The 26,290-nt window shown below is 45.2% G+C and overlaps 2 protein-coding genes across 4 annotated transcripts; both read left to right on the forward strand.

Moving 5' to 3' along the window:
* The first annotated feature begins 938 nt into the window (after window positions 1-938).
* On the forward strand, window positions 939-20,520 carry LOC121649051. The gene is made up of 7 exons (XM_041999579.1): window positions 939-1,051; window positions 5,915-5,994; window positions 7,283-7,385; window positions 8,748-8,835; window positions 18,528-18,759; window positions 18,802-19,868; window positions 20,389-20,520. The coding sequence occupies exons 2-7, from the start codon at window positions 5,916-5,918 to the stop codon at window positions 20,518-20,520; spliced, it is 1,701 nt and encodes a 566-aa protein (XP_041855513.1). The 5' UTR covers window positions 939-1,051; window position 5,915.
* A 467-nt stretch (window positions 20,521-20,987) lies between these two features.
* Window positions 20,988-23,390, forward strand: LOC121648974 (mannuronan C5-epimerase AlgE3-like). 3 transcript variants are annotated; one of them, XM_041999501.1, is made up of 2 exons: window positions 20,988-21,722; window positions 21,777-23,390. In XM_041999501.1, exons 1-2 carry the CDS (start codon window positions 21,000-21,002, stop codon window positions 22,173-22,175), a joined length of 1,122 nt encoding a protein of 373 aa, XP_041855435.1. In that variant the 5' UTR covers window positions 20,988-20,999; the 3' UTR covers window positions 22,176-23,390. The 3 variants fall into 3 exon arrangements, with proteins under 3 accessions (XP_041855435.1, XP_041855436.1, XP_041855434.1); XM_041999502.1 differs by having other exon boundaries at window positions 20,988-21,714; window positions 21,769-23,390; XM_041999500.1 differs by having other exon boundaries at window positions 20,988-21,705; window positions 21,760-23,390.
* The last annotated feature ends 2,900 nt before the right edge of the window (window positions 23,391-26,290 follow it).

The raw sequence follows: 26,290 nt of genomic DNA on the forward strand, positions 1-26,290 counted from the left end.
GAAGACGTAGCTGCTGGTGAGTAAACCTGTCTGTGTAGGTAGCGTGTTATAAGTGCAACATACTGAGAATAAGTGGTGTTAACTAGTGATGCGCGGGTCGGGGTTTTTTCCGACCCGCGGGTCCCGCTCTTTTAAAAAAATTGGACCGCAGCAAACCGCCCCGCACCTCCGCTTTTATTTTTTTAACCCGACCCGCCCCATTAAAACACATGATATTGACGAATGCTTTTATTTTGTCTGAGAAAGGTGCATATGGTCTCCTAAATTGGCACTGGAAACTGGCAACACAAAATGTATTTTCATTTGAACGTTAAGCCTATAAACATAAATAAGCAAATAAATAAAGTGTTTTAAAGCGTTTAAGTGTTATAAAGCTAATGCTGCCGCTGTTGTCTGCACTGATTACCTCGCTGAACCTTCTTCTTTTTAAGGACGTAAACTCCTGAACGAATGTTATTCAACACTTCTTCTTCCATCTTTTGTTGCTTGTCTGCTTGGCACTTTCTGCACGTAGCCTGCGTAGCCTACTACGCGCCTACGTGGACATTACGTTATAAAACGTGACCTGTGTTTAAATAACTGATAAATATTTTGTCTTACATGTTATAGTAACAAAATGTAGACACTGATTAAGGTCTTTACTTTCAGTTTGACAAAAAATAAAATTAATAGATAGAACTAGATATTTCAGAATAGTAAACCACACCAACCCGCCCCGCAGTGAAGCGAAAATTCTTTGACCCGCCCCAACCCGACCCGCGGGTAACCCGCGGGACCCGCGGGTTAGGGGGCGGCCCGCGCATCACTAGTGTTAACGCTGTAAAGCCAAGAAGTTTTATTTTTACCGTCTACTTCCATCATCTTTTTATTTAACAGGATCAAATTTCTAAAACTGCCTCAAACACAGTTTTCAGGCGGGTCTTTACATAAACTCCTCCTTTCCAGGATGACTCAGGTATTACAACACTGAACTGATATAAAACTCCTTTATTCTACAGAAACCTTCATTATCATCATCGTCGTCTCAGTTCCACCCCTGCTGAGCTTTCAGGTGAGTCTGATAAAAGCGTTTTTTAAAGGTTTTTTTTTCTCACTGGTCTTTACTAACGTTTAAAACTCTGAATATTTTAAATATTTGCACATTTTTTTTTTAATACGGAGCCCCCCGGGGGTCACAGATTGTTTTTTGCTGCTTTAGCTCGCGAAAAAGGGATGGACCGAGAGAGAACACAGCCCGTTAAAGCCGTTTTTCTCAGTTTCTTTAGGTGCTTCTACTCTGTATCTGTCCCTCTCAGCATCAAGTCAACATAACACACACACCTGACAATGATTTTCTTTCCACGTTTAACAGAGGAAGTGTGTCGTTGCACCTGCCATGTCAGGTACACCAAACACAAAAGATGAATTGAGGAGGTAAAAACAACCAGAAAACGGGCCCAAAACACCGTCAACAGTGATGAGGAAGCGTTTATGCTCTCAGATGGAGCCCACCGGGCGGCGGATAACCCAGCGGATGTCAGGTCCACCAGGTTTCCCGTGAATAACATGATGAACGTCACATTACAGTGGACAGAGGCAAAATGCAGATGAAATTGTCTAAATGAAGAAGATTAAATTATCCTTTTTGAGCCACAATTACCCTAACGTCCTCTTAATAATGAGCTGTAGCGGTTAATAATTCAGTCATGAAAATGAATTGGAGTTTATTTATGCCTAATAAATTACCAATAAATCATGTTAATCTGACTTTACAGTCTAAACACAAGCAGCCAAAACAGTAAAGCTTAACACCATTTCTGATTACAGCAAACCTTTTTGTCTGCACTTGTAATGAATCCGTTAAAGCCATAGTTACAACAACACACTTCCTCTGTTAACATGGAAATAAAATGACTGTCAGGTGTGTGTGCGTTATGTTGACTTGATGTTGAGAGGGACAGATACAGAGTAGAAGCACCTAAAGAAACTGAGCAGAACGGCTTTAACGGGCTGTGTTCTCTCTCGGACCATCCCTTTTTTATGAAGGAACGAAAAGTACTGCGTGCTAATGTAAAAGAAAAACATCTGTGACCCCTGGGGGTATTTTAATGATGTCATTTTTATTAGTTTTTTCTTTCTTTGTGTTTTTCTTTCTTCTGGTTTCATATATAGTAAGTTTACTGATATAGTGAGGACTCTTGCCTCTAAGTTTGTGATAAGTGTGTGTGCATGTGTGTGTGTGTGTACTACGTGTGTTTATGTGAGACTGTGTTTGTGTATTTTGTGGGTGTGCATGTGGGTCAGTGTGTATGACCAGAGAGAAGTAAAGGGGGTACCGATTTCCAGCCCAATGATCTGCTGACATGTACAAACATGGCCACACACACACATTCACACACACTCTATTTTATCATGAACATGTCAGCATCAGACCATATTATCTATATTAGAGCATACTTACAGTTTTATTTATTTATTCGTCGTCACGGTGACCTGTAATCCTGACATTTGACAGAAATCTCAAAATCTGGTCATTTTATTCTGGTTTGTGTTATGTTGAGCAGTGAGTGGTAAACCAGACGAAATGCATAAATCAGTTAGACTTTTTTTCTTGTCCTGTCCAGCACGGTGGTGGCAGAATGATGGTCTGGCTGCTGTGTTGTACTGAACAAGTTTGCTTTACCAAGAGGAGCTTTATGGGTATAAGGCTCCTCCTGATAATCTGATTTATTTCATTTTTATTTTTTATATCTTTTATTTATTTTGAATAATGGAATTTATGTAATCTTGCTGGACCTGACTGGAGGGGACAGAAAAAAATTTGAATAATAAAGAGAAGTAAAAAGAAAGTAAAATAAAGGAAGAGGAGACAAAGATCCAGCAGATAGAAGCAACGAGCTTTAATTCAACCTAACAGCAGACAAGCAGCTGCTACACCTGTACAGAAACACAGCAGAGAATTTCCTACAGCTTTTACAGGTAAACTAAGCAGACAATCATCAGGAGTTCCTAAAAATAACCAAGACAACAACAACCAAAGTACCAGAAACACACACACCTGAACCAAAGCATCTCTTAGTGTATAAACCCACTGGACACCTCAGTGACTTTCAGCATGCAGAGGATGAGGAAGGAGGAAGGATCAGAGATGAGTGTGATCCTGCAGATGGGACCACGTCTCTACGGAGGCTAGAGGCAGACTAGGGCGGCCCAGAGACCCGGGCCATCAGCAGCATCCTGGAGCCACTCCACCATGAAGACGTCCCCCGAACCCACCCAGAGGGCGGCAGAGGAAAGCCCCAGCCAGAGCCTCCCCCTCGGTCACGGGGCACAGCAGCCACTGACCCCGCCAAGAACCGGCTAACCAGGACGGCCAGAGTGAAATAAAAAAGCAAAAACACCACATCATCTCACCCAGATGTGGCAGACCGTTAAAACACCCAGAGCAAATTTGTTTACGAATACTGATTCATAGTGTGCTTTAAAAAAAAAAAAACCTTTAGCGGGACATGATCAAAGCCGGCATCTTAAAGGTTAAATCTTAATTCATATTCATTCAATCATGATACCAAATTAAAGAGAATCCTTTTATTAAAAGAAATAAAAAAATGGTTAAAATATTACATTTTCATCATTTTATTGTAGTTTAAAGTCCAGACTACAAATCTTGAACATAACTTTTTTTTCTTTAATCTGACATTATAAAAACATTAAAATGCTACAAAATCAATCTTTTCAGTGGTAATCAGATGGACAGGCTGGTGATGATTGTCAAAGTCAACTTTGTGTTTAAAATGTTGAATTACAGTGTTTTTAAAATAACCAATGTATGATGAAAAAAAGTGAGCTTGGTCCATCAGGGGTCACAGAGAAGCTGGAGCCTAACCCAGCATGTAGCAGGTGAGAAGCAGGGTGCACCTGGACAGGTCACCAGTCCATCACAGACATTTTAGTTTATTTTTATTCACTCATTATCAATTAAAAGTGAACCTTTTAATGAAAAAATGTTTTTAAAAAAAACTTTGATATTTTTTTGCATTTTAAATATAAAATACATAATATGACTTTTTAACAAGGCATAAGGGTTAATCAATCAAACTGATTAGATATGTATTTGTTTTGAATAGTTTGCTCTAAAGTTATTTGTTTGAATTTTTCAGGACATCAGGATCTGATATTTGACAGAGTATAATTTCAGCTTTTTTTATACAGCACTAATTCATCTCAAGTCACTTCACAGACATAATCAATTTAATCCAATCCACTGTGATCCAATTAAAACAAACCTGCATCAGTACCATCCAAAATAACTGTTCATATTAACCCGTTCATAAAATAATGACCTAGCTAAGGAAACCAACGGACTGGATCTTTGATTCAATCCTCCAGTTTGCCAGTAATTTATTCATTTAAAAGTTTAAAGTTTTAGAGTTGTTTATTTCACAGTGGGAACGATATCAGTGGAATCTGGAGGGGCCTTAAAACCATCTCTGGCCACAAGGAACCCAACTCCCAATCTGCCATCTGCTCCTCCTCCTGTCCAGGCCGCCCTCACCACAAACCTCAGTCCACAGCCACCCTGCACATCTCCTACACTTCCTGTCCAGCGTGCCGCCCCTCCTCCTACAACCTCCTGCCCAGCCTGTCCCTCACAACAAACCAGGTGAGGGAAGAGTTCAGGAGGATCAAGACAAGGAAGGCTGCAGGTCCAGATGGAATCATTTCGGGCTTCTGAAGACCTGTGCAAGCCTGAGCCTGAAACTGGTTCCACCGTTGTGGAAAACATCCTGCGTGGTACCGGTTCCAAAGTCCCCAAACCCAAAGGACCCCAACAGCTACAGGGCAGTCACACTGACATCCAATCTGATGAAGACCTTGGAGAGGCTGGTTCTTGTCCATCTCCGGCCTCTGGTGAGCCCATATATGGACCTGCTACAGTTCAACTACCAGCCTGGTGTTGGGGTGGATGATGTGTTCATCTACCTCCTACAGAGATCCCTCTCTCACCTGGAGAAGGCTGGCAGCACTGTGAGAATCATGTTTTTTTATTTCTCCAGTGTCTTCAAACCATACAGCCTCACTTCTGAGAGACAAGTTGGAAATCACAGAGGTAGACCGGAGAGGACAATCTTAAGCTTTCGTCTCTGATGGAGAAAACGTCCCACCCCATGCAGGACTTTTTAACAACACTGAGCAGCTCCTTCAGGGACAGGCTGCTTCACCCGCTGTGTGAAGGAGAGATACGGCAGGTCCTTCCTTCCTGCTGCTGTCAGACTCTACAATCTGCTGCCAGTAGCCACAACAAGAACTAATAACACACACAGACGAGCAATAATGTAAACTCATTCTGTATATATGCTGTTAGATAGACTTCTATATAGATTTTATTTAATCTTATCTTATCTTATCTTGTCTTGTCTTGTCTTGTCTTGTCTTGTCTTGTCTTGTCTTATCTTATCTTATTTTGTCTGGTCTTATAAACAAGAAGACATGCAGTACGGGGTCATGGTTGGGGAATCTGGGTCTACTATGATGAGGACTGCCAGCCTCATAAAGTCCTTGACAGACCTTAATTTTGACATTTATAACCAGCGTAGCTCAACCAGCTGAACCATCCAGGATGCCGTTGATATTTATAATGATATCATTCATTTTGCTTTTTGCATCCTTCACTCTGCAGAGAAGCTTTACACTTTGTTTTATTTAGATTTAGGATAAAAATGAATGTTACAGATCAAGATAAAGGAGCCTTTTCTTTCTTCATCCCCCTACACAGAAACGGACCTGTCAGCGGTCATTACGACCCTCACCTCTGTGGTTTAATATAATCCCCATTTTTATCAGAAAACTAACAACACTGGTTAAAGTTGATATTTTTAAATATCTTAGTTACGTCTTGTTCCATTACTACTAATTGTATATTGTGTTTTTGCAGCATGATGGCAGGACTGAGGAGATGGAGAACTCTGCAGATCCTGATCCTCTTCAGCCTCCTTGGCCTCAGCGGACAGTTTGGTATTAAACTCTTTTTATCTTAAAGGAAGATTGTGTAAGAATTACGCCCATCTAACGTTGGAATCGTTTATCTTTCTAACGTACAGCACATTCTACCGCTCACGGTGAAAGCTCGTCACCTGACAGTTGATGAGTTTTCACTCAGCTGAAGACGTTCATGAGATCATAAATATTGCAAACTGTCAGATATGGTTCCTCTGTGTTAAGAAGGAAGAATGGTTCTCTGTTTTGCCGTCTTTTCCCGACTGCTGTGTGTCTTCAACAGAAAAGAGAAGATGCATCAGTTTGAGTAAAAGGATGTGTTACTTGGAGACATCCAGGTGGTGACTGGCTTTTGTCAGGGACCTGGTTCCTGACATGTTCTGGGTTTATTTCAACAGGGTATTTTTTCACTGTGTCTGAAGAAACGCCTCTTTGATGAACTATTAAACATTTAATAAATTTGTCGGATAATGTCTAAAATGTGGAGAGAAAATCAGGATGTTGTTAACCTGCATCACTCTCACAGAACTCCCTTCTATCAGAAAGACATCTTTAACTGTAATTCTTACACAACTGGTTCCTCTTCCTTACTTGCAGGATTAAAGAAACATAACATAAAAGGTGTAATCTTGTACACGTTTGTTACACAACAGTATGACTGATGATGAGTCCGTCAGTCACGTGACTCTGCAGAGATGAAAAGGAAGGAAGAGCTCAGTGCATCGTGACACGTCCCTCAGCAGTCCAGGCCTATGGGGGCATGACTGAGTAAACAAAGTTTCCCATTAGGGACAATAAAATGACTTCATATTACTTACGGGATTGCCAACCACACCTAGGATTTTTCAGAAAGGAAGGCTTTAAGCCTGGTCTTAAATAGAAAGAGAGGATGTCTGCATCCTGAAACCAAACTGGGAGCTGGTTCCACAGAGAGGGCTCTGGTAACTAAATGTTCTGCCTCCCATTCTGCTTTTAGACCCTCTAGGAACCAGAAGTAAAGATGCAGTCTGAGAACAAAGTGCTCTGTTGGGACAAATCTGGAACTCTGAGATCATTAAGATCCAATGGAGACATAAAAACCTGAATTTCATCCACATAGCAATTAAAGTTTATACCATGCTGTCTAATTATGTTACCCAAGGAAGCATGTGCTAAAGGAAAAGTATCAGTCCAAGTACAGAACCCTGAAGAACTCCATGACTCACTCTGGTGTGTGAGGAAGACTCATCGTTTACATGTGTGTGTGTGTGTGTTGGGGGGGTATGGGTTCATTGTGGATGAACTTTACACTGTCTGAACGTTGCAGAGATGAAGGAGGATCTGAGGGAGAAGGTCGAGCCTGATGTTGCTGCACTGCATCGCCTCCAAAGACCGCCTGGACAACTGTTTCACTCTGCAGACACAAACAGGTAAATCAGCTCTGACTTTAAACTGCTGTAAGATTACGGACTCACTCACATCTGCTGACTGGCTATGACTTCGTCTGGACATTCACATTTTACTGCTGGGGTAATATTCCAGTTACAGGCACTTCAGTTTATAGAAAGTTTCCTGATTCCTACTGAGTCTGAGTCATTTTACCTGTTTAGTCTGTATAGAAAACAGAAAACCATCATTTCCACTTCTCATCAACCAACATTTTATTCCCAGTAAAACATAGATAACATATCAGATGGTGAAACTGAGACGCTTCACTCACGTCACTCATTCAAGTAAACATTTATGTAAAAACTAGATTTGAAGCTCACTAATAAAAGCATGAGAGCTGTTTAACGATACGCTCTTAGCTCGTGGGATCTGGATGTGTGGACCCTGAGCGCTGTGTGATAAACTGAATGCCAACTCTCTGATGAACTGGTCTGGGGAGGGTTTCTGGGGGAGCATGGGCTCTGGGTGAGCTCTCTCCAAGCTGGGACTGGGGGCGACCCAGAGCTCTACAACACATTTTAACTGTCTAAAGTTTTATTTTATTTTATTTTATTTTGGTCATTCTATCTTTGTTTGTATTATGTTTTTGCACAAATGAAAAAAAAAGAAAATAGAAATTTGAGCCCAAGAGCAGAAAATAAATAATAATTTACTGCATCAAAAAAGTGAAACAAAAACTACATAAATCACTAAACTCTGCAAAGAGAGCAGAGCACAGGAAAAGATCTGGGACCAAAGAGATCTCTGTCAGAAAGAAAAAAGAAACGGTTTCGTCTCTGAATAAAAAAACAAAAATAAAATAAACTATGTACCAGTGGAGAAGATAGACGCTGACAGAACAGAACTTCCAGCTTTGGATTTCATATTTACTTGTTAAAGATAAAAAAAATGTAGTTTTGGCCCTGAGAAAAGACCACATCCACCACAGATGCTGCAACCCAGCTCAGACATTGTCTCCTACCTCCAAAAGCCTTCTGAGAGCTTGACCAGAATCTTCTGTCCAGTTAGTCTAATTCAGTAACACGAGTCCAGATCCTGTCCAGATGTGTGTGTGTTACATGTTTTCTCCATGTCATTTTGTTATAAGGTGAAACATTTTAGTGTTAGAAATATATTTTAATGCAGTTGTTTGTCTCGATCCAGCAGGAAGTGGGATGACACAGGCTGTCTTACATCATCAGCCATAAACAACATCAGGGAGAAACCGAAGTTTAACATCATGATAATTCATGTTTTAATGTGTCAGTGAAGAAGATAAAGACTGCTTCCTGATGTTCAACCTCTAACAAACTAAAAATCATTCATTTGATTTAACTGATATTAACAGATTAAACTTCCATCAGGTTGAACGTTGACCAGAGCCCGATGAGTTTGCTGCGTGGATTTCAGGAGAGTGGAAACTTCACAGCTTGTGTCATAAAGAAGGAACAGGTTGGTGAGCTTCAGGGAAAACTTTATTAGTTATTGTAATAATTGATGTAACGTAATATACTATATGATACTATACAAAACTGTATTTTCATTGTACTATATACACTACCGTTCAAAAGTTTGGGGTCACTTCCCTATTGAATCCCATGACAAAGTGACCCCAAACTGTGTTGGGAACGGTAGTGTGTAATATTATATAATATTATATTGTTATATATATATGTTATGTTATATTATATATATATATATATATATATATATATATATATATATATATATATATTATTATAATATATATTATAATATTAGTATGTATTAGTATGTATTAGAAAACCATTCCCTTACCCAACCCTCCATCTCCACTGGGTAGGCTGTGTGACTGTACATCTCAAGCTCGGGTCCTCTATCAGTCCTTCAGTCCTTCATTTTTCTCCAGGTTCTCGTGTTCCTTTTTCTTGATATTTCCATCTTTGGGGATGGCTACATCCATCACTATGTCCGGTTGGTTGACCACCACTATTTTGTTGGTTTGTGTCTGGAAGTCAACAACTGCCCTCGAGAGGGGTTGGACCCTCTTCCATTCTGGAGTTGCTATCGGTGAGAGGCGCCGAGCAGGTGTAGGCCTGCTCACTGCCCCCCAACTTGGTGCCTGTACGTTGGGGTTTACCCCGGTGGACGAAAGGGTAGCCTCCCTCCGCCTTCGGGTGGGGGGACGGGTCCTGACTGTTGTTTGTGCCTATGCACCAAATAGCAGTTCAGAGTACCCACCCTTTTTGGAGTCCTTGGGGAGGGTGTTGGAGAGCACTCCTTCTGGGGACTCCCTCGTTCTGCTGGGGGACTTCAATGCTCACGTGGGCAATGACAGCGAGACCTGGAGGGGCGTGATTGGGAGGAACGGCCCCCCTGATCTGAATCCGAGTGGTGTTTTGTTGTTGGACTTCTGTGCTCGTCATGGATTGTCCATAACAAATACGTTGTTCAGACATAAGAGTGTCCACATGTGCACTTGGCACCAGGACACTCTAGGCCGCAGTTCGATGATCGACTTTGTGGTCATGTCGTCGGACTTGCGGCCGCATGTCCTGGACACTCGGGTGAAGAGAGGGGCGGAGCTGTCAACTGATCACCACCTGGTGGTGAGTTGGCTCAGATGGTGGGGGAGGATGCCGGTCAGGCCTGGCAGGCCCAAGAGTGTTGTGAGGGTCTGCTGGGAACGTCTGGCAGAGTCCCCTGTCAGAATGAGTTTCAACTCCCATCTCCGGCAGAGCTTCAACCAAGTCCCGGGTGAGGCGGGGGACATTGAGTCTGAATGGGCTGTGTTCTGTGCCTCTATTGTCGAGGCGGCCAGCCACAGCTGTGGCCGTAAGGTCGACGGTGCCTGTCGTGGCGGTAACCGCCGAACTCGTTGGTGGACACCGGCAGTAAGGGATGCCGTCAAGCTGAAGAAGGAGTCCTATCGGGCCTTTTTGGCCTGTGAGACTCCAGAGGCAGCTGATGGGTTTTGGCAGGCTAAGCGGAGCGTGGCTTCGGCGGTCGCTAAGGCAAAAGCTCGGGCGTGTGAGGAGTTTGGAGAGGCCATGGAGAATGACTTCCGGACGGCTTCGAGGAGATTCTGGTCCACCAGGGAGGAAGGAGGGGAAAGCAGTGCTCCGTCAACACTGTGTACAGTGTTTTCTTAGCTAACAAGCTGCAGTATATCTCCAAATGGCTTAAACCTAGCAGTCTGGATGAAACATGGTTAGATGTAGAGCAAGCATTGTGTGAGGATGTGTTTATCTCTGATCTGCCATTCATCAGCTCAACCATCAAAACACATAAGTGTTTTAAAAGCATCAATATCAGTTCCTCCTTAGTGGCTTGGTGGGATTTTCTAAAAATAACCAAATCCTCACTTTTTCCATGTAAGTTTACACCCCATGGAAAAATAAAGGAATAAAACAGTTAGAACATATAATAGAAAATGGAAACTTCTTATCATTTAATATTCTCACTTCACAATATGGAATCAGTAGCAAAACATTTTTAGAATATCACCAGCTTAAATCTCTTATATGTAAAAAATATACCATTAATCAATTAAACTTACAGCTACCTATTAGGGTGGCAGAATTCATGAATCTCAATGCCCCAAAGCTATTTTTAAAAACATATAGACTATTATCTAAACTAGAAGACTCAATCTGTCTTCCAACTTCAAAATGGGAGGGTGACTTATCCAGTAACTTTAATAAAGACAAATGGTCACAAATATGTTTAAACACCTTTAAAATGACTAAAAATTCAAATATGCAACTAATACAATTCAAAATTCTGCATAGAACTCATTATACAGGACAAAGGATGTTCAGGATGGGTCTGTCACAATCAAACATCTGCACACACTGCAATGAAAACACACCTGACAACTACCTCCATGCCTTGTGGTCCTGCACACCTGTCCGCAGGTTCTGGCTTCAGGTATGTGTGGACATGTCAACATGGTTTAAATGTAATATTCCTACAATCCCTGCACTGTGTCTACTAGGTGACTTGGGTGACATTAATATGGCAATTAACTCTGCACACATGATACGCACAGCATTATGCATCGCAAAGAAAACTATCCTTGTGAACTGGAAAAACAAAAGTAATCTGTGTATTCAGCAGTTTAGGAATCTCTTAGTTGACCACATCAGTAATGAGACAATGTCTGCCTCCTTAAATAACTATTCGGCTGAATCTCATTCCCTCTGGTCCCCTGTGCTTAGTTCCATCACTTAGTGTAGGTGGAGGACTGTGACATCGTTGCTATGGGGGTTTGAGAAATGGCCGGGAGTGACTGGTGGTTGCGGGTTCTTTGTGGTTGCCCGTGATGCGGGACTGGGCTGCTCTGCGGTGGGGGTGGCTCTAAGTCTGGCCCCTTCGGGGGCTGTGGGGGCCAGCGGTTGGAGTCGCCTCGTGGCGGGGGGTGAGGCCACTGGTGGTGCCTGGGTTGGTGGGCGTCGGTCCTGAGCCGGGTGGCCGGGCTATTCTGGGGCGGGCTGGGCGGGGGTTCTGGGCTCTGGTGCCTGGGGGTGGTCCTCCTCCCTCCGGGGTGGTGGGCTCCGTATGGGCCTGGGGTCTGGGCCTGCCCGGATGTGCTGCCATGGTGTGGGTTGGTGCATGCCCTGGTGTCTGGTTGACACCCTGGGACCCAGGGTATTGCCCGGGGGCAGGGGGGTGCAGGGGTTTGAAGGAGGGTTGAAGGGGTTTGAAGGAGGGCTGAGTGGGACTCGAGGGATTATAGGGGGAGGTGCTGGGGTGTGAGACAGGGATGCTTGTATGTTGTGTGTGTGTCTATACTTTGGATGTTTGTGTGAATGGGGGGGTATGTTTGTGTGCGTGCGTATGCATGTGTTAGGATGAGTGGGGGTGTGTCTGGGGAGTGAGAGTGGGAGGGTTGGATGCTGTGCGAGTGTTTATATTTTTTGGGTGGGGCTGAGAGGGCATATGTGAGTTATGATGAGTGGGAGTGTGCAAGGAAATAGGTGTGTGCATGTGTTTCTGTGTGTGGTTGGGGCGGGGTTAAGTGCACTTGTGGGGGGGGGCTTGGGCGGGCCTGGGGGTGGTGGGCCGTGGGTCTGCCGCTGTCCCCATCCTCTCATTCCCCGTTAGGGGTGTGAGAGGGTGGGAAATTTCTGGGGTGGGTGGCGGCTCACTGGCTGCGGTCCCTGAATGGCCCGGTCGTGGGGGGCGGCCTCTCCTGGCCTGTCTTGCCCTGGGGGGCCTCCTGGGGAGCAGGGGTGCCTAATGCCACTAAAGGCTCATCATCCAGTGGGAAGTTTGCTTCGTTTGGTGGTGAGCGATTGTTGGTGCAGCACGGGGGAGGGTGTGAGTGTGGGGTTATATGGGGTGCAGGTTGAAGTAGATGGGGAGTGGGGGGAGGGGGCCAACAGCACCCTGGTTCCCGGGGTGTGCGGCTGGAACATCGGGGTGTGTGCTGGCCTACGCCGGGTGGCTGTCTGGGGGGGCCTGGTCCTCCTGGGCATGTTGCGGGCCCTCTGCCTTTGGGGGGGTAGGGCGGCCGCCTCTGGGCTCCTGGGGCCCTGGGCCCTTCGCTTGGGCTGCCCTGGGTGGGCCGGTCCCTGGCGGGGCCGGCGGCTGCTGATCTTGGCCCACTGGGGCCTGTGCCCCGGGACCGTGGGGGGCTCTTGCTGGGGCTCTCCTCTGCCGCCCTTCGGGTGGGGCTGGAGTTGTCTTTGTGGTGGGGTGGCATGGGTTGGTGCTCCGGATCTGCTGCTGAGGGCCCGGCCCAGGCCCTGGTCTGCCTCTGGCCTCCGTGGAGGCAAGGTCGCATTTGCATGATCTCACTCACCACTCGTCATCACTGATCACTCCTTGTTTCTCATGCTCTACATGCTGACACAGTCACTGAGTTGTTTTGTGGGTTTTTAATATTAGGCGATAATTATTAAAAAAAAAAAAAAAAAAATTGTATTTTTTCCTGAGAGTTAGTATCTGGTCGCTGTTATGTCTTTTTGATTTGATTTGGTTATTATTTAAAAACTCTTAATTACTAGCAGCCCTGTTTTTTTTTTTTGTTTTGTTTTGTTTTGTTTTGTTTTTTTTTTCTGTGTGTGTGTTTCTGCTTTTGTAAAAGTTGTAGGAAATTTTCTGGTGTGTTCATGTACAGGTGTAACAGTTTGTTGTCTGGTGATGGTGTGGATTGAAGGGTCGTTTTCCTTCTGTCTGTGATCTTTTTGTCTCCTTTCTTCTTTCCCTTTTGCTCTTTTTTTTGCTGTTTTCCATCTTTTTCTGTGGAGGGAATACTTCGAAGACCTCCTCAATCCCACCAACACGTCTTCTGATGAGGAAGCAGAGTCTGGGGCAGCTGGTGCTGGCTTGCCTATCTCTGGGGCTGAGGTCGCTGAGGTGGTTAAAAACTCTGGATGCCGTAGGGCTGTCTTGGTTGACACGCCTCTGCAGCATCGCGTGGACATCGGGGACAGTCCCCCTGGACTGGCAGACTGGGGTGGTGGTCCCCCTCTTCAAAAAGGGGGACCGGAGGGTGTGCTCCAACTACAGGGGGATCACACTCCTCAGCCTCCCCGGTAAGGTCTATTCAGGGGTGCTTAAGAGGAGGGTCCGTCAGATAGTCAAACCTCGAATTGAGGAGGAGCAGTGTGGTTTTCGTCCCGGTCGTGGAACAGTGGACCAGCTCTACACCCTCTTTGGGGTCTTTGAGGGGGCATGGGAGTTTGCCCAACCAATCTACATGTGTTTTGTGGATTTGGAGAAGGCATTTGACCGTGTTCCCCGGGGACTCCTGTGGGGGGTACTCTGGGAGTATGGAGTGCCGGACTCGCTTGTACGAGCTGTCCCGTCCCTGTACAACCGGTGTCAGAGCTTGGTCCGGATTGCCGGCAGTAAATCAGAATCGTTTCCGGTGCGGGTTGGACTCCGCCAAGGCTGTCCTTTATCACCGATTCTGTTCATAACTTTTATGGACAGAATTTCTAGGCGCAGCCGAGGTGTGGAGGGGATCCGGTTCGGTGGCCTCAGGATTCGGTCTCTGCTCTTTGCGGATGACGTGGTTCTGTTGGCTTCATCGGGACGTGATCTTCAGCTCGCGATTCGCAGCTGAGTGTGAAGCAGCTGGGATGAGAATCAGCACCTCCAAATCCGAGACCATGGTCCTCAGCCGTAAAAAGGGTGGAGTGCTCTCTCCGGGTCTGCGATGGGGTCCTGCCCCAAGTGGAGGAGTTTACATATCTCGGGGTCTTGTTCACGAGTGAGGAAAGGATGGAGCGGGAGATCGACAGGCGGATCTGTGCGGCGTCCACAGTGATGCGGGCTCTGCATCGGCCTGTCGTGGTGAAGAGAGAGCTGAGCCAAAAGGCAAAGCTCTCGATTTACCGGTCGATCTACGTTCCTACCCTCACCTATGGTCATAAGCTGTGGCTAATGACCGAAAGAACGAGATCTTGAATACAAGCGGCCGAAATGAGTTTCCTCCGCAGGGTGGCCGGGCTCTCCCTTAGAGATAGGGTGAGAAGCTCAGTGATCCGGGAGGGGCTCAGAGTAGAGCCGCTTCTCCTCCACATCGAGAGGAGCCAGATGAGGTGGCTCGGGCATCTGGTTAGGATGCCTCCTGGACGCCTCCCTGGTGAGATGTTCCGGGCGCGTCCCACCGGAAGGAGGCCCCGGGGAAGACCCAGGACACGCTGGACAGACTACATCTCTCGGCTGGCCTGGGAATACCTCGGGATCCCTTCGGATGAGCTAGTGAATGTGGCCGGGGAGAGGTAAGTCTGGGTTTCCCTGCTTAGGCAGCTGCCCCCGCGACCTGACTCCGGAAAAGCAGAAGAGAATGGATGGATGGATGGTGTCTGGAAGTCCCACAGGATCTTAGCTTTCTCATTCCCCACCTCCTTGATTCTGAATGTGACCTAGGGGTCTCCAGTCTATATTCTGCACAGATGTTTCTGTACGCTGTGCCGGCTACTTGGTTAATATATCCATGTATTCTTTGCCTGCCAGTATCTATCACCTTGCTATGAGGTGCTGGATTGTTTCAGAGGCCTCTTTACACAACCTGCAGCTGGGGTCCTGCTTAGTGTGGTAGATCTAGGCCTCGATTGCCCTGGTACTCAAGACTGGCTGCTGTGCTGCCATGATTAGCGCCTCTGTGCCGTCCTTCTGTCCAGTCCTTTCTAGTTATTGGCAGGACTTGTTCATATCTGCCACTTCAGCTATTTGTCGGCGGTTCATCCCATGCAGGGGTTTGTCCTCCATGATGGCGCCTCCTTTTCATTCTCCTCCAGGTTGCATTGCCCATCTTCCTGGTGTATCTATAGAACTTAGATGTTTCATCTTGGATAGTGGCTCTTACGCTCACTAGTCCTCAACGGAATCTTCTACGCATGATAATCAGCTTTGTGCTTCAACATTTGTGGTTTGAAGTTCCATATATATATATATATATTCCACCAAAGAATATGTTGACCGCCAGCTTTGCACCTGGTTTAACTAAATTCTCACCTACTGAATGAGGTTTTCCTGCTTTGGCGATCAAGAAGGACACCTTGTATGAAGCCTCTGCCTTTGTATTTTGTAGTTTGTTCGTTTTTTTTGTGCGGACCAATAGTGAACCGGGGACCACACTTTGAGAAAGGCTGTAATATATACACTGCTCAAAAAATAAAGGAAACACTTAAACAACACAGCGTAACTCCAAGTCAGTCACACTTGTGTGAAATCAAACTGTCCACTTAGGAAGCAACGCTGACTGACCATCAGTTCCACATGCTGTTGTGTAAATGGAACAGGTGGAAATTATAGGCAATTAGCAACACACCCCCAATAAAAAAGTGGTTCTGCAGGTGGGGACCACAGACCACTTCTCAGTTCTGCTTTCTGGCTGATGTTTTGGTGACTTTTGAATGCTGGCGGTGCTTTCACTCTAGTGGTAGCATGAGACGGAGTCTACAACCCAAACAAGTGGCTCAGGTAGTACAGCTCATCCAGGATGGCTCATCAACGCAAGCTGTGGCCAGAAGGTTTGCTGTGTCTGTCAGCGTAGTGTCCAGAGCATGGAGGTGCTACCAGGAGACAGGCCAGTCCATCAGGAGATGTGGAGGAGGCCGCAGGAGGACAACAACCCAGCAGCAGGACGCTACCTCCACCTTTGTACAAGGAGGAACAGGAGGAGCACTGCCAGAGCCCTGCAACATGACCTCCAGCAGGCCACAGATGTGCATGTGTAGCTCAAACGGTCAGAAACAGACTCCATGAGGGAGGTATGAGGGCCGACGTCCACAGGTGGGGGTTGTGTTTACAGACCAACACCGTGCAGGACGTTTGGCATTTACCAGAGAAAACACCAAGATTGGTAACTTCACCACTGTGTTCTTCACAGATGAAAGCAGGTTCACACTGAGCACATGAGACAGACGTGTTAGAGTCTGGAAACGTCGTGGAGAACGTTCTGCTGCCTGAACGTCCTCCAGCATGAGCGGTTTGGCAGTGGGTCAGTAATGGTCGGGGGTGGCATTTCTTTGGGGGGGCGCACAGCCCTCCATGTGCTCGCCAGAGTTAGCCTGACTGCCATTAGGTACCGAGATGAGATCCTAAGACCCCTTGTGAGACCATATGCTGGTGCGGTTGGTCCTGGGTTCCTCCTAATGCAAGACAATGGTAGACCTCATGTAGCTGGAGTGTGTCAGCAGTTCCTGCCAGACGAAGCATCAATACTATAGACTGGCTGCCCGTTCCCCAGACCTGAATCCAGCTGAGAACATCTGGGACATCATGTCTCCATCCACCAACAGACTGTCCAGGAGTTGGCGGATGCTCTAGTCCAGGTCTGGGAGGAGATCCCTCAGGAGACCATCCGCCACCTCATCAGGAGCATGAGCCTCATTCTGACTTGTTTTAAGGACATTACATCAAAGCTGGATCAGCCTGTAGTTGTTTTTCCACTTTATTTTGAGTGTGACTCCAAATCCAGACCTCCATGGGTTAATAAATTTCCATTGGTGATTTTTGTGTGATTTTGTTGTCGGCGCATTCAACTATGTACAAAGTGTTTAATAAGAATGTTTCATTCATTCACATCTAGGATGTTATTTTAGTGTTTCCTTTATCTTTTGTGAGCAGCGTATATCAGTGGGGCAAAAATGTATTTAATCAGCCACCAACTGTGCAAGTTCTCCCACTTAAAAAGATGAGAGGCCTGTAATTTTCATCAGAAGTTTACCTCAACTATGAGAGACTAAAAGAGGGAAAAAATCCAGAAAATCACATTGTCTGATTTTAATTAATTTGCTAATTATGGTGAAAAATAAATATTTGATCCATAACAAAAGTTCATCTCAATACTTTGTTATATAGCCTTTGTTGGCAATGACAGAGGTCAGACGTTTTCTGGCAGGTTTCCACACACTGTCGCTGGTATTTTGGCCCGTTCCTCCATGCAGATCTCCTCTAGAACAACCATGTTTTGGGGCTGTCGCTGAGAAACACGGACTTATAACTCCCTCCAAACATTTTCTATGGGGTTGAGATCTGGAGACCGGCTAGGCCACCCCTTGAAATGTTTCTTACGAAGCCGCTCCTTCGTTGCCTGGGCGGTGTGTTTGGGGTCATTGTCATGGTGAAAGACCCAGCCACGTTTCATCTTCAACGCCCTTGCTGATGGAAGGAGGTTTTCACTCAAAATCTCACCATACATGGCCCCATTCATTCTTTCCTTTACATGGATCAGGTTTCATCTGAACATATGACCACTTTCTTTGTCCTACCTTGTCTATTGTTTATTGGTAGCTGGTAAGCTAGCTCGTATGCAGGGAGATGGGGTTAGAGGGATGGGGCAAAATCACAGATGGTTTTTGACCAGGTCTGCAGAGCCAGGTGGTGTGATGGACATCAGTGTGGTGTGGTGTGAAGAGGTTTATGATGTGAACCACATTTTAAATGTCCTCTCTGCTGTGAAGTAAATTACAGGAGTTTATACTGTATGAACTGTAAAAGATGAGTCCAGAAGTTGGATTAAGGAGTGATAGATACATCATTTCTTTACTGTTTTATAGACGGTATTAAAGGTTTCTAAAAAAAACTCGTAAACAGACCAGAGAAGATTCAGACTTTCTACAACTGTTTTCCTTTAATAATGGTTCCCTCATCGAACACACATCCCTGCTTCATCCAAGTCTTTGCTTTATTTTATTTTTCAGGATCTTGACGTCCTGTTGGCACTTACTGAGAAACAGAAGACAGACGACTGGTTGCTAACAGCTTCAGAGATCTCACACAGCTACAGCCAGAAACTTCTGATCATGACGGACAAAGACAAGTCAACGAGTGACAGAGTCCACCAGGAAGACTTCATGGATCCTCGTTACTCTGAAATAGTCAGCGAGGAATGTTTGTACAATGAATCCTGTGTACCAGAAGTAGGCAGCAGCTCTGTAGTGAAAATATTTGGAAGCGTTTCAGAGGACGGACAAACTGTTTCTGGTCTTTCTGCTTCATCACTTGCTAATCTGATGCTGAAAACATCTCTGGAAGCAGCAGGAGTTTTCTCTCTTGATGGAAACACGACCACAGAGTTCCAACATAACTTCATGAGAGCTTTTATGGTCCGGGGACTGAAAGCGGTCTTAGAAACCAACCAGGAGAATCACCAGATTTACCAGGTGATGGGTCAGCCGGACTCAGTCTCCACGTACAGAATTCCTCAAAGAGAAGTGGATCCCAGCACCCAGTACGACCACCAGCAGATAATCATGTTACAGGACGATGAAGTGGTCAGAAAAGCTGCATCTTTTCTTTATGAGGAGCATCCAGCAGTGAGTTCCGTCTATGTTCTGGATGACAAGCAAAAAGTGAAACTGATTGGAGGTAAATCAACACCTCTGTCAGAGAACAGCAGGCTGGTTCTGGTGGGCCACGGAGCCAGAGACCAGTCTGGAGAGATGAGAGTTTCAGGGTTCTCGTACGAAGATGTGTCCAGCATCATTCAGAGCACCTCCAGGGTGGGAAATAAAATCAGAACAACCAGAGTGTTGGCCTGTGAGGTGGGATCGGATCAACGGTTCATAGAAAGTCTGCTGAAGACGCTGAGAGGAGTCGGCATTGAGACGGAGCTGCACCTGTGGAACGCTGTGATCCAGGTCACTCAGACGGGAAACATAATCAGTCGGGACGTCTCTCCAGATGGACCGCAGTGGAGACTCAACGATGGCAGCAAGAAGGTGGTGGCAGCTCTCCACAGGAACGGAGAGGTGATCCGAAGACACGAGTCTGGAAGTAGAGGAGAGCAGGTTTTTACCGAGGAAACAAACTTCCTACAACCTCCCAAAAACACAGGAAAAGCAGGAGCTTCAACAACACAGCAACCACAGAGTTTTATTTCCCCAGAAGTTTATAATAAAATGGATCAAAATGACTTTGGTGAAGTTAAGCAAATAAAAAAGGACTTTAATAAAATTGAAGGCCTGACTTGGGGAATGTTTCACTCCGACCAACAAGCACCAGGGAGAGTCCCTATCAACGCCAACATAGAAGATGAGTGTGTAATATTAGATAAAAATAATAATAATATAAACTGGTTAAATGGCAACCAGAAGCTCGAAGTCCTTAAAAACTGCTATTTGATTGATTCAGGAGAACGAATCAGAAAAATAATCCGTCACTACGGAAGGAATGGAGAAGACAGGCCCACATATCTGATGGTCAATGACTGGATTTTTCTTGTTGAACAACCACGTCTGTATGTTTATCCAGTTGGAAAAAGACTTGATCAGAATGAAAGGGAGGTTCGGGTGCAAGAACAAATCAAGAACCTAATTAAAAGTCAGAACCGAGAAGGCAAAGAAAACTACAATGATATCCGAAAAGAAATAAAAAAAAAGGGTGATTATCCTGATTATGTGAGGTGTATTTTCACGGGTGAGAGAAGACGCAAACCCATAGAGGAGGAGATCTTTCTAACCTGGTATTTCACTGCATCAGTCATTGCTGAATCTGCTAGAAACTTCCGGACATTTCCTCTGACTCTTATGGCTCTGGATATGTCTAATAAACACATTCCAGAAGCTTGGAAACTGTTATTTGATGAACATCCGATGGCACAAGGAGGAAGCTGGATTAATAAAAACCTGCGAGGATTCAGAGGCTCGGCAGCACCTGACGAGTCCAGCTCAACCCCACGAAACACACAGTTAGAGAAACTCAAAGATGTTTTAGAGAAGGAATTAAAAATATTCCGGGAATGGAAGAAAAACATCCCGGATTCACAGGTACTAAATGAGATGGTAACTCTGATACAAACATATAGAATATCTGATGGTGTTACACAGTTTCAGAGAGATTACAACAATTTCAAAGCATTAACTACAACAAACGTACCTTCAGCTTCTGGCCCTCTGGGAGGCCACGATGACAACTTTGTGACAATGAAAAATTTAGAGAATTCCAGGAAAAGAACCAGGAAATCTGCCAAACAAGGAGAGGATCTGGCAGGACTGGACCTTCAGGATGGAGCTGGAAACGAGGACATCAACCCTGAAGCTGCTGAGTTTAGAGCAGAGTTATCTCCAGATAATCAACAGTACAACAGAAATATGACGAAGAACACTGTTTCAGTGTCTAATGATGTCTCTAATGGTGAGAGGATGCAAACGATCCACCGGAACGTTCTCATCATGGTGGACTCATCATCAGAAGATCTGAATGTGAGGATCCAGACCAAAGAGGAAGAGCTGAAGCTACGTCTGCTCGGCTACAACAATGGAGACAAACATCAGCACCTGCAGTTTCAGAGCTCTGACGGGGTCCTTTTTAAAGTCACAGATGGAGACGTTCGTCTCTTTCAGATGGAAGCTTTCAAAGTGACTCTGAAACAGTCTCAGGTGGACTGTCGTTTGGACCTCAGCTCTCAGAGAAATCTGTCAAAGGTCCATACTGTCCAAGGATGTCCCTCACAGTCCAATGACATATCAGGGAACAGTGAGGACAACGCTCTGATTGGTGGGTGGAAGGATGACGCTTTGGATGGAGGAGGCGGAGACGACACACTGATAGGAGGACATGGAGCTGACATCCTGATTGGTGGGACTGGAGACGACACTCTCTATGGTGAGGATGGAAACGACACGCTGATTGGAGACTCTGGCAGGGACGTCTTCATTCCTGGACCAGGGTCTGATCTGGTGGACGGAGGTCCTGGCAGAGACACTGTTCTGTACCGGGGGGATCATGAGACGGGTAAAGGGGTTTATGTTAACCTGCTGAGTGGACAAGGACGCTTTGCTGACGCTGAGGGAGACGTGTTGAAGGACGTGGAAACTGTGGTCGGCACCATCTACTCTGACATCTTGGTGTCCGGATATGAAAGCGCTCTTCTCCAAGGCTCAGATGGTAACGACATCTTGGTGTCCGGATATGAAAGAGCTCTTCTCCAAGGCTCAGATGGTAACGACATCTTGGTGTCCACAGGTGGAGATTACCTGGTTGGTGGTGAAGGAAACGACGTCTACATGTTGGCTTTCCACCGCGGCTCAGCTACCATTGATAACTGTGCTAAAGACAAAGCCACAGATGTCCTGTACTTGGACTTGGAGTCATCAGCGTTGTTTGACTGCCAGCTTTTATCAGACAGAGTCCTCCTGACTTTCACTGGAGCCAATCAGACTGCTGTAAAAGTTGGACTGAGAGGCTGGACCAGTGATGGTGGTGAATGTAGTCATTTGGTGCTGGTTTTCAGAGATGAAGAGGCGTCAGTGAATGGTCTGCTAGAAGAGAGTCATGTCAGAGTGAATGACTTCTGGGTCAGAGGTGGATCAGAGAGAGTGGACACCTGTGACGGTTCAATTCCCTGAACAGCTGGAAAACGATGGGATGGATGATTCAGAGCTGATGACCCTCATGGGAAGCATACTCATTTCCAGTTTAATCTCTCCGATGTTTTTGCTTAATTCGCAGCGCTTGTAGCATGTTGAGGCAGAGAAGTCGCCGCCAAGAAGATTCATGTTTGATATTTTCCACAATTTACCGTCTAATTTTCTATTTTACAAACGTCTAAAATCACTGCAAGAAGAAAGCTGGCGAGATGAAAAATTCCCCAGTGTCGATGTTTCTGATCACAAAAAAAACCCCCCAAAACTAAACTGAAATGTTTTAAAAAGCAGAAAACAGAAATCTGACTTGTTTTCATGAACTGGCCTGAAATGAACAAACTGGGGAGTCAGCAGATGGAGGGAGGGGGTGTAACTCGAATATACTTCCTCCAGTCCAACCCGAGACTAACCTGGAGAAGAACTGTGGAGGAACATGGAGAGCCCTTCCATCTCTGGGAATATCTGGAATACAAAACCATATCTAGGAAAAGCTCTAGACAGGAATCCAAACCTTCCATGGAAACATGAATCATGTTGATCTGGATGGAAAAGCTTTTCCATTTTTAACATCATGGCTGTCTGATTGTAAAACATCTGTTCACATCTGTGAGCGTCAGATTTACGCAGCTCAGAGAAGATAAATGACCAGAAACCACAGCTCCCACTTCATCAGACTGGCCGAGGCAGCCGTCTGCTTCATGGTGGTCAACAATCTCTGAGGAACGTTTCCTAAAAGCAGCGTCACCAACCAGAAAGCAGGTTCTCACCATTTACAGCGTCGTAAAGACCAGAACTGCCTAAATAAATGAGTTAATATAGTAATTAATGAATAAAGAAGTGAGTAAGTAAATTTAAACATACCAATCAATTCAAATTGTTTGTATTTGGTTATTTATGGATTTCTAAATTCTAAATCTTTTTTCTTTAATTTACTTTATATTTATTGGCACACTTGTTTTTATTTTCTAGATCTAGTATTTCCACCCGTTTATGTATGTTAACCCCATAATGCCTGAATTTATTCACAATTCTGTAAAAACAAAATATAGTTAAAAGAAAATCAGGGATAAAATGAAAAAGTATAATTAAATATTAAATAATCTAATAATGATAAATAAATACACAAACAGGAGTGAATAAAAGCTAATAAATAAATGAATGAGATAAAAAGAAATATAATACAGATCAGAAGTGGCATCAAGGTGATAAGAAGACAGATTTCTTAAAGTCGGCCTGAAACGTGATTGGTCACCACACGGGAAACAAACACAACCAATCAGTTATCAATAAATCCACAGGAGACCAGTTTGCTCTGCCTGAACCTTTTACCGAAGGAACAAAAAGGTTAAAAGTGGGAAAGTAGAAATGGTAAATAAAGTGGATTAAAAGTAAAAATATGATGTAGAAACCCATAAATAACCAATAATTAGAGCCATGAACAGATAAGGTACTTGTTATTTATGAGCGCTCTGGTCTTTGATCAAACATGACATTTCAGACTCCAGACTGTGAAATGAAACTTTTACTTTGTCTATTTTCTTCTTCCAAACATCTGCATATTATTTGTATTTACGACTTTACGGCATCAGCAGAACGTGACTCTAACATGTGTCTTCAGATAAAGCTTAAAATGCTCCTGCAAATAAAGCTCTTCACACAACCCTGAAATGCTTCTTTTAACCAATTATTTCTCGTCTTGATCATCAGGGTGAAGTAGAAATGCTGTGGTGGTTAGTAAACTGTTTACCAACATGTGGCTGGAACAGGTTGATTTAACGGAGGACTAGAACATTTAGCTTGATCATGTGTCTCTAACTCGGCTGCTTTTGGAGTGAGTTAGTTTAAAGGTTCATTCCCAGGAGACCATCTCAGGTGTTTGACTTCTAAAAGTTACAAACCACATCGGAAATAAGAAAACATGACATGGAAAACTGCAGCAAATCAAGAGGCTAAATTTGTCGCCTTTGAGCATAAAATCCAGGCAACATTAATTTTTATTTACAGACCATGTTTGTGTCTTTGCTCATTAATTATACATAAAAATACTCGAAATTAAGCAGAGAAGACTGCTGACATCTGCAGAGGCTGCTTTCACAGAATCAGACAAATAAGTCGATTAGTTCTGAGGAAATAAATGAAATCTAACAACAAACTGTTTCTTCTACCAATTCTGCCACATTAAAAACAAACAAGGTGAGAAAAATGAGCCATTTATTCATCTTTCAAATAACAGCCAAATTAACAAAACATGGAAAAGGGTTCACAACGTATCTGAAAACAGGTCACCTCCCCTTTCTTTTGGCGTTTCTCTTCACGTCGGACCATCCAGAAGCAAGATTCCTCAGATGGCGCAACAACAGAAACATGTTTTCATGGTGAAGCCTGCAACTCAGACGTTTACATGTTTAGAGAAATAAACCACTTAAAAACTAAATGTCTCCGGTTCTGGTTCCCATTCAGTCCAGCAGTGATTCTAAGAGAGATATATGGGCCACCTTTCGTCAAACTGATTTGACAGGTGGTATCGACTAATCAGAAGCTGCCACGTCATCACCGGAAGTCCCTCCTTAACTGGAAGTCCCGCCCCCTGCTAGAGACCGGAAGTCCCTCGTCAGCCGGAAATGTCGCCATCAGCCGGAAACTGCGTCACAGCTCTTCCACGGTTTTAGAGCCAATGAGGTGGGTCGGTCCGGCAAGGGCATGTTGGGGCATGTCAGGGAAAAACAGTCAAAATAAGAAGAGAAGCTGTTTCTTTACAGTAGCAAAGTACGGAGAGAAAAAAAAATGGAGAGAAGACGAGAAACCAAGACTGTCAGTGGAGGTGAAGCGGTTCCTGACACGAGCAGCGATGACTTACCGAGGTGCATCAAGGTCGAGAGTACTCCTCTGGTGATCAGTGAGACTGCTGTAACCATCTATGAATCGACGCGCTCGATACCCGGAGCTCCGGTGAAGAGAGTTGTGCATTACCAACGGGTCCACATGCCTTCGTCCGTGTCTCTGCGCGACGAATGGTCTCTAGCTCCCTACGGAATGAGCGGCCGGTGGGGGTACATGTTCAAGTATGAGACGGGAGAACTCTGTATGTACCAGATGGATGGGAGGGAAACTTTCAGAACTTTACCGAATGTAGCATCTCTGACCTCCAGCGACTGGGGAGTGCTAAAGATAGTGGTCCCGCAGTGGCGTGGAGAGGTTGAGCTAGGCTCCTCAGGTGAATACGAGCATACAGCGGCCTCTCCTCCTTAGCGGTCTAGACCAGGGTTTTCCCCGAGCAATTCAGAGAGGGACGGCAGAGGAAGGCCTCGTTATAGCGCTGTGTGGCAGTCAAAAACCACCACCTCAGGCCGCTGGTTTTTCCAAGCCAGCCTCCGGAGTCTCAGTGATCCATGGGATCAAGAGCACTTTATTTGGGAGTTCTTTAATTCAGAATGCGGTGTCTTCCAGACGGTGTTGACACTACCTCACGCTGCCTGGGCTGAAAAAATGGAAGAAAATAGCGACAAGATTAGTACCCTCTTCCGCGACTGTCGCAACTGGAAAGACGCCATATCGGTGAAAAAAAACTTATTTTTGTAGACCACGCCTTCTCCTCCTTCCTCCATTGGCTGTTTTTCCAACTACGCCTGAGATTTTTGAGGACTACGCCTCCATCTTCTTCCATTGGCTGTTCCTCCGACCCCACCTACCACACGACACGTTCTTATTGGCTCGGGTTCTACCGGGGGAGTGAGAAAGTCACCTAGCGTGATAAAAGAAGCTGCAGCAGGACATTTTCTTTTAACCTAGATTCTGGAAGGACCCACGATGCAAGAGAGAAAGATGCGTGATACAGTCCGACCCCGCAGCCAGAGATGTCTGACCGAGTTCTTCGATCGGATCCCTGCTCCGTCCGAGAATGCCTCTACAGTCTCCCCAGCGCGGGGCTCACAGCCTGGGGTCGCCAGACCCGTCTCAGGACTCCAACCGCACACCCTCGCTGCTGTCTGGAGCCGTGGACCTGGTGCACTCTCAGGACACGGAGTGCTCAGCTTCGCTGTTGTCAGGAATCAGGGTCGAGGGACACGCTCAGGATCCTGAGCCAGCACCACCCGTGA

Source organism: Melanotaenia boesemani, chromosome 11, assembly GCF_017639745.1.
Source record: "Melanotaenia boesemani isolate fMelBoe1 chromosome 11, fMelBoe1.pri, whole genome shotgun sequence".
NCBI lineage: Eukaryota > Metazoa > Chordata > Actinopteri > Atheriniformes > Melanotaeniidae > Melanotaenia > Melanotaenia boesemani.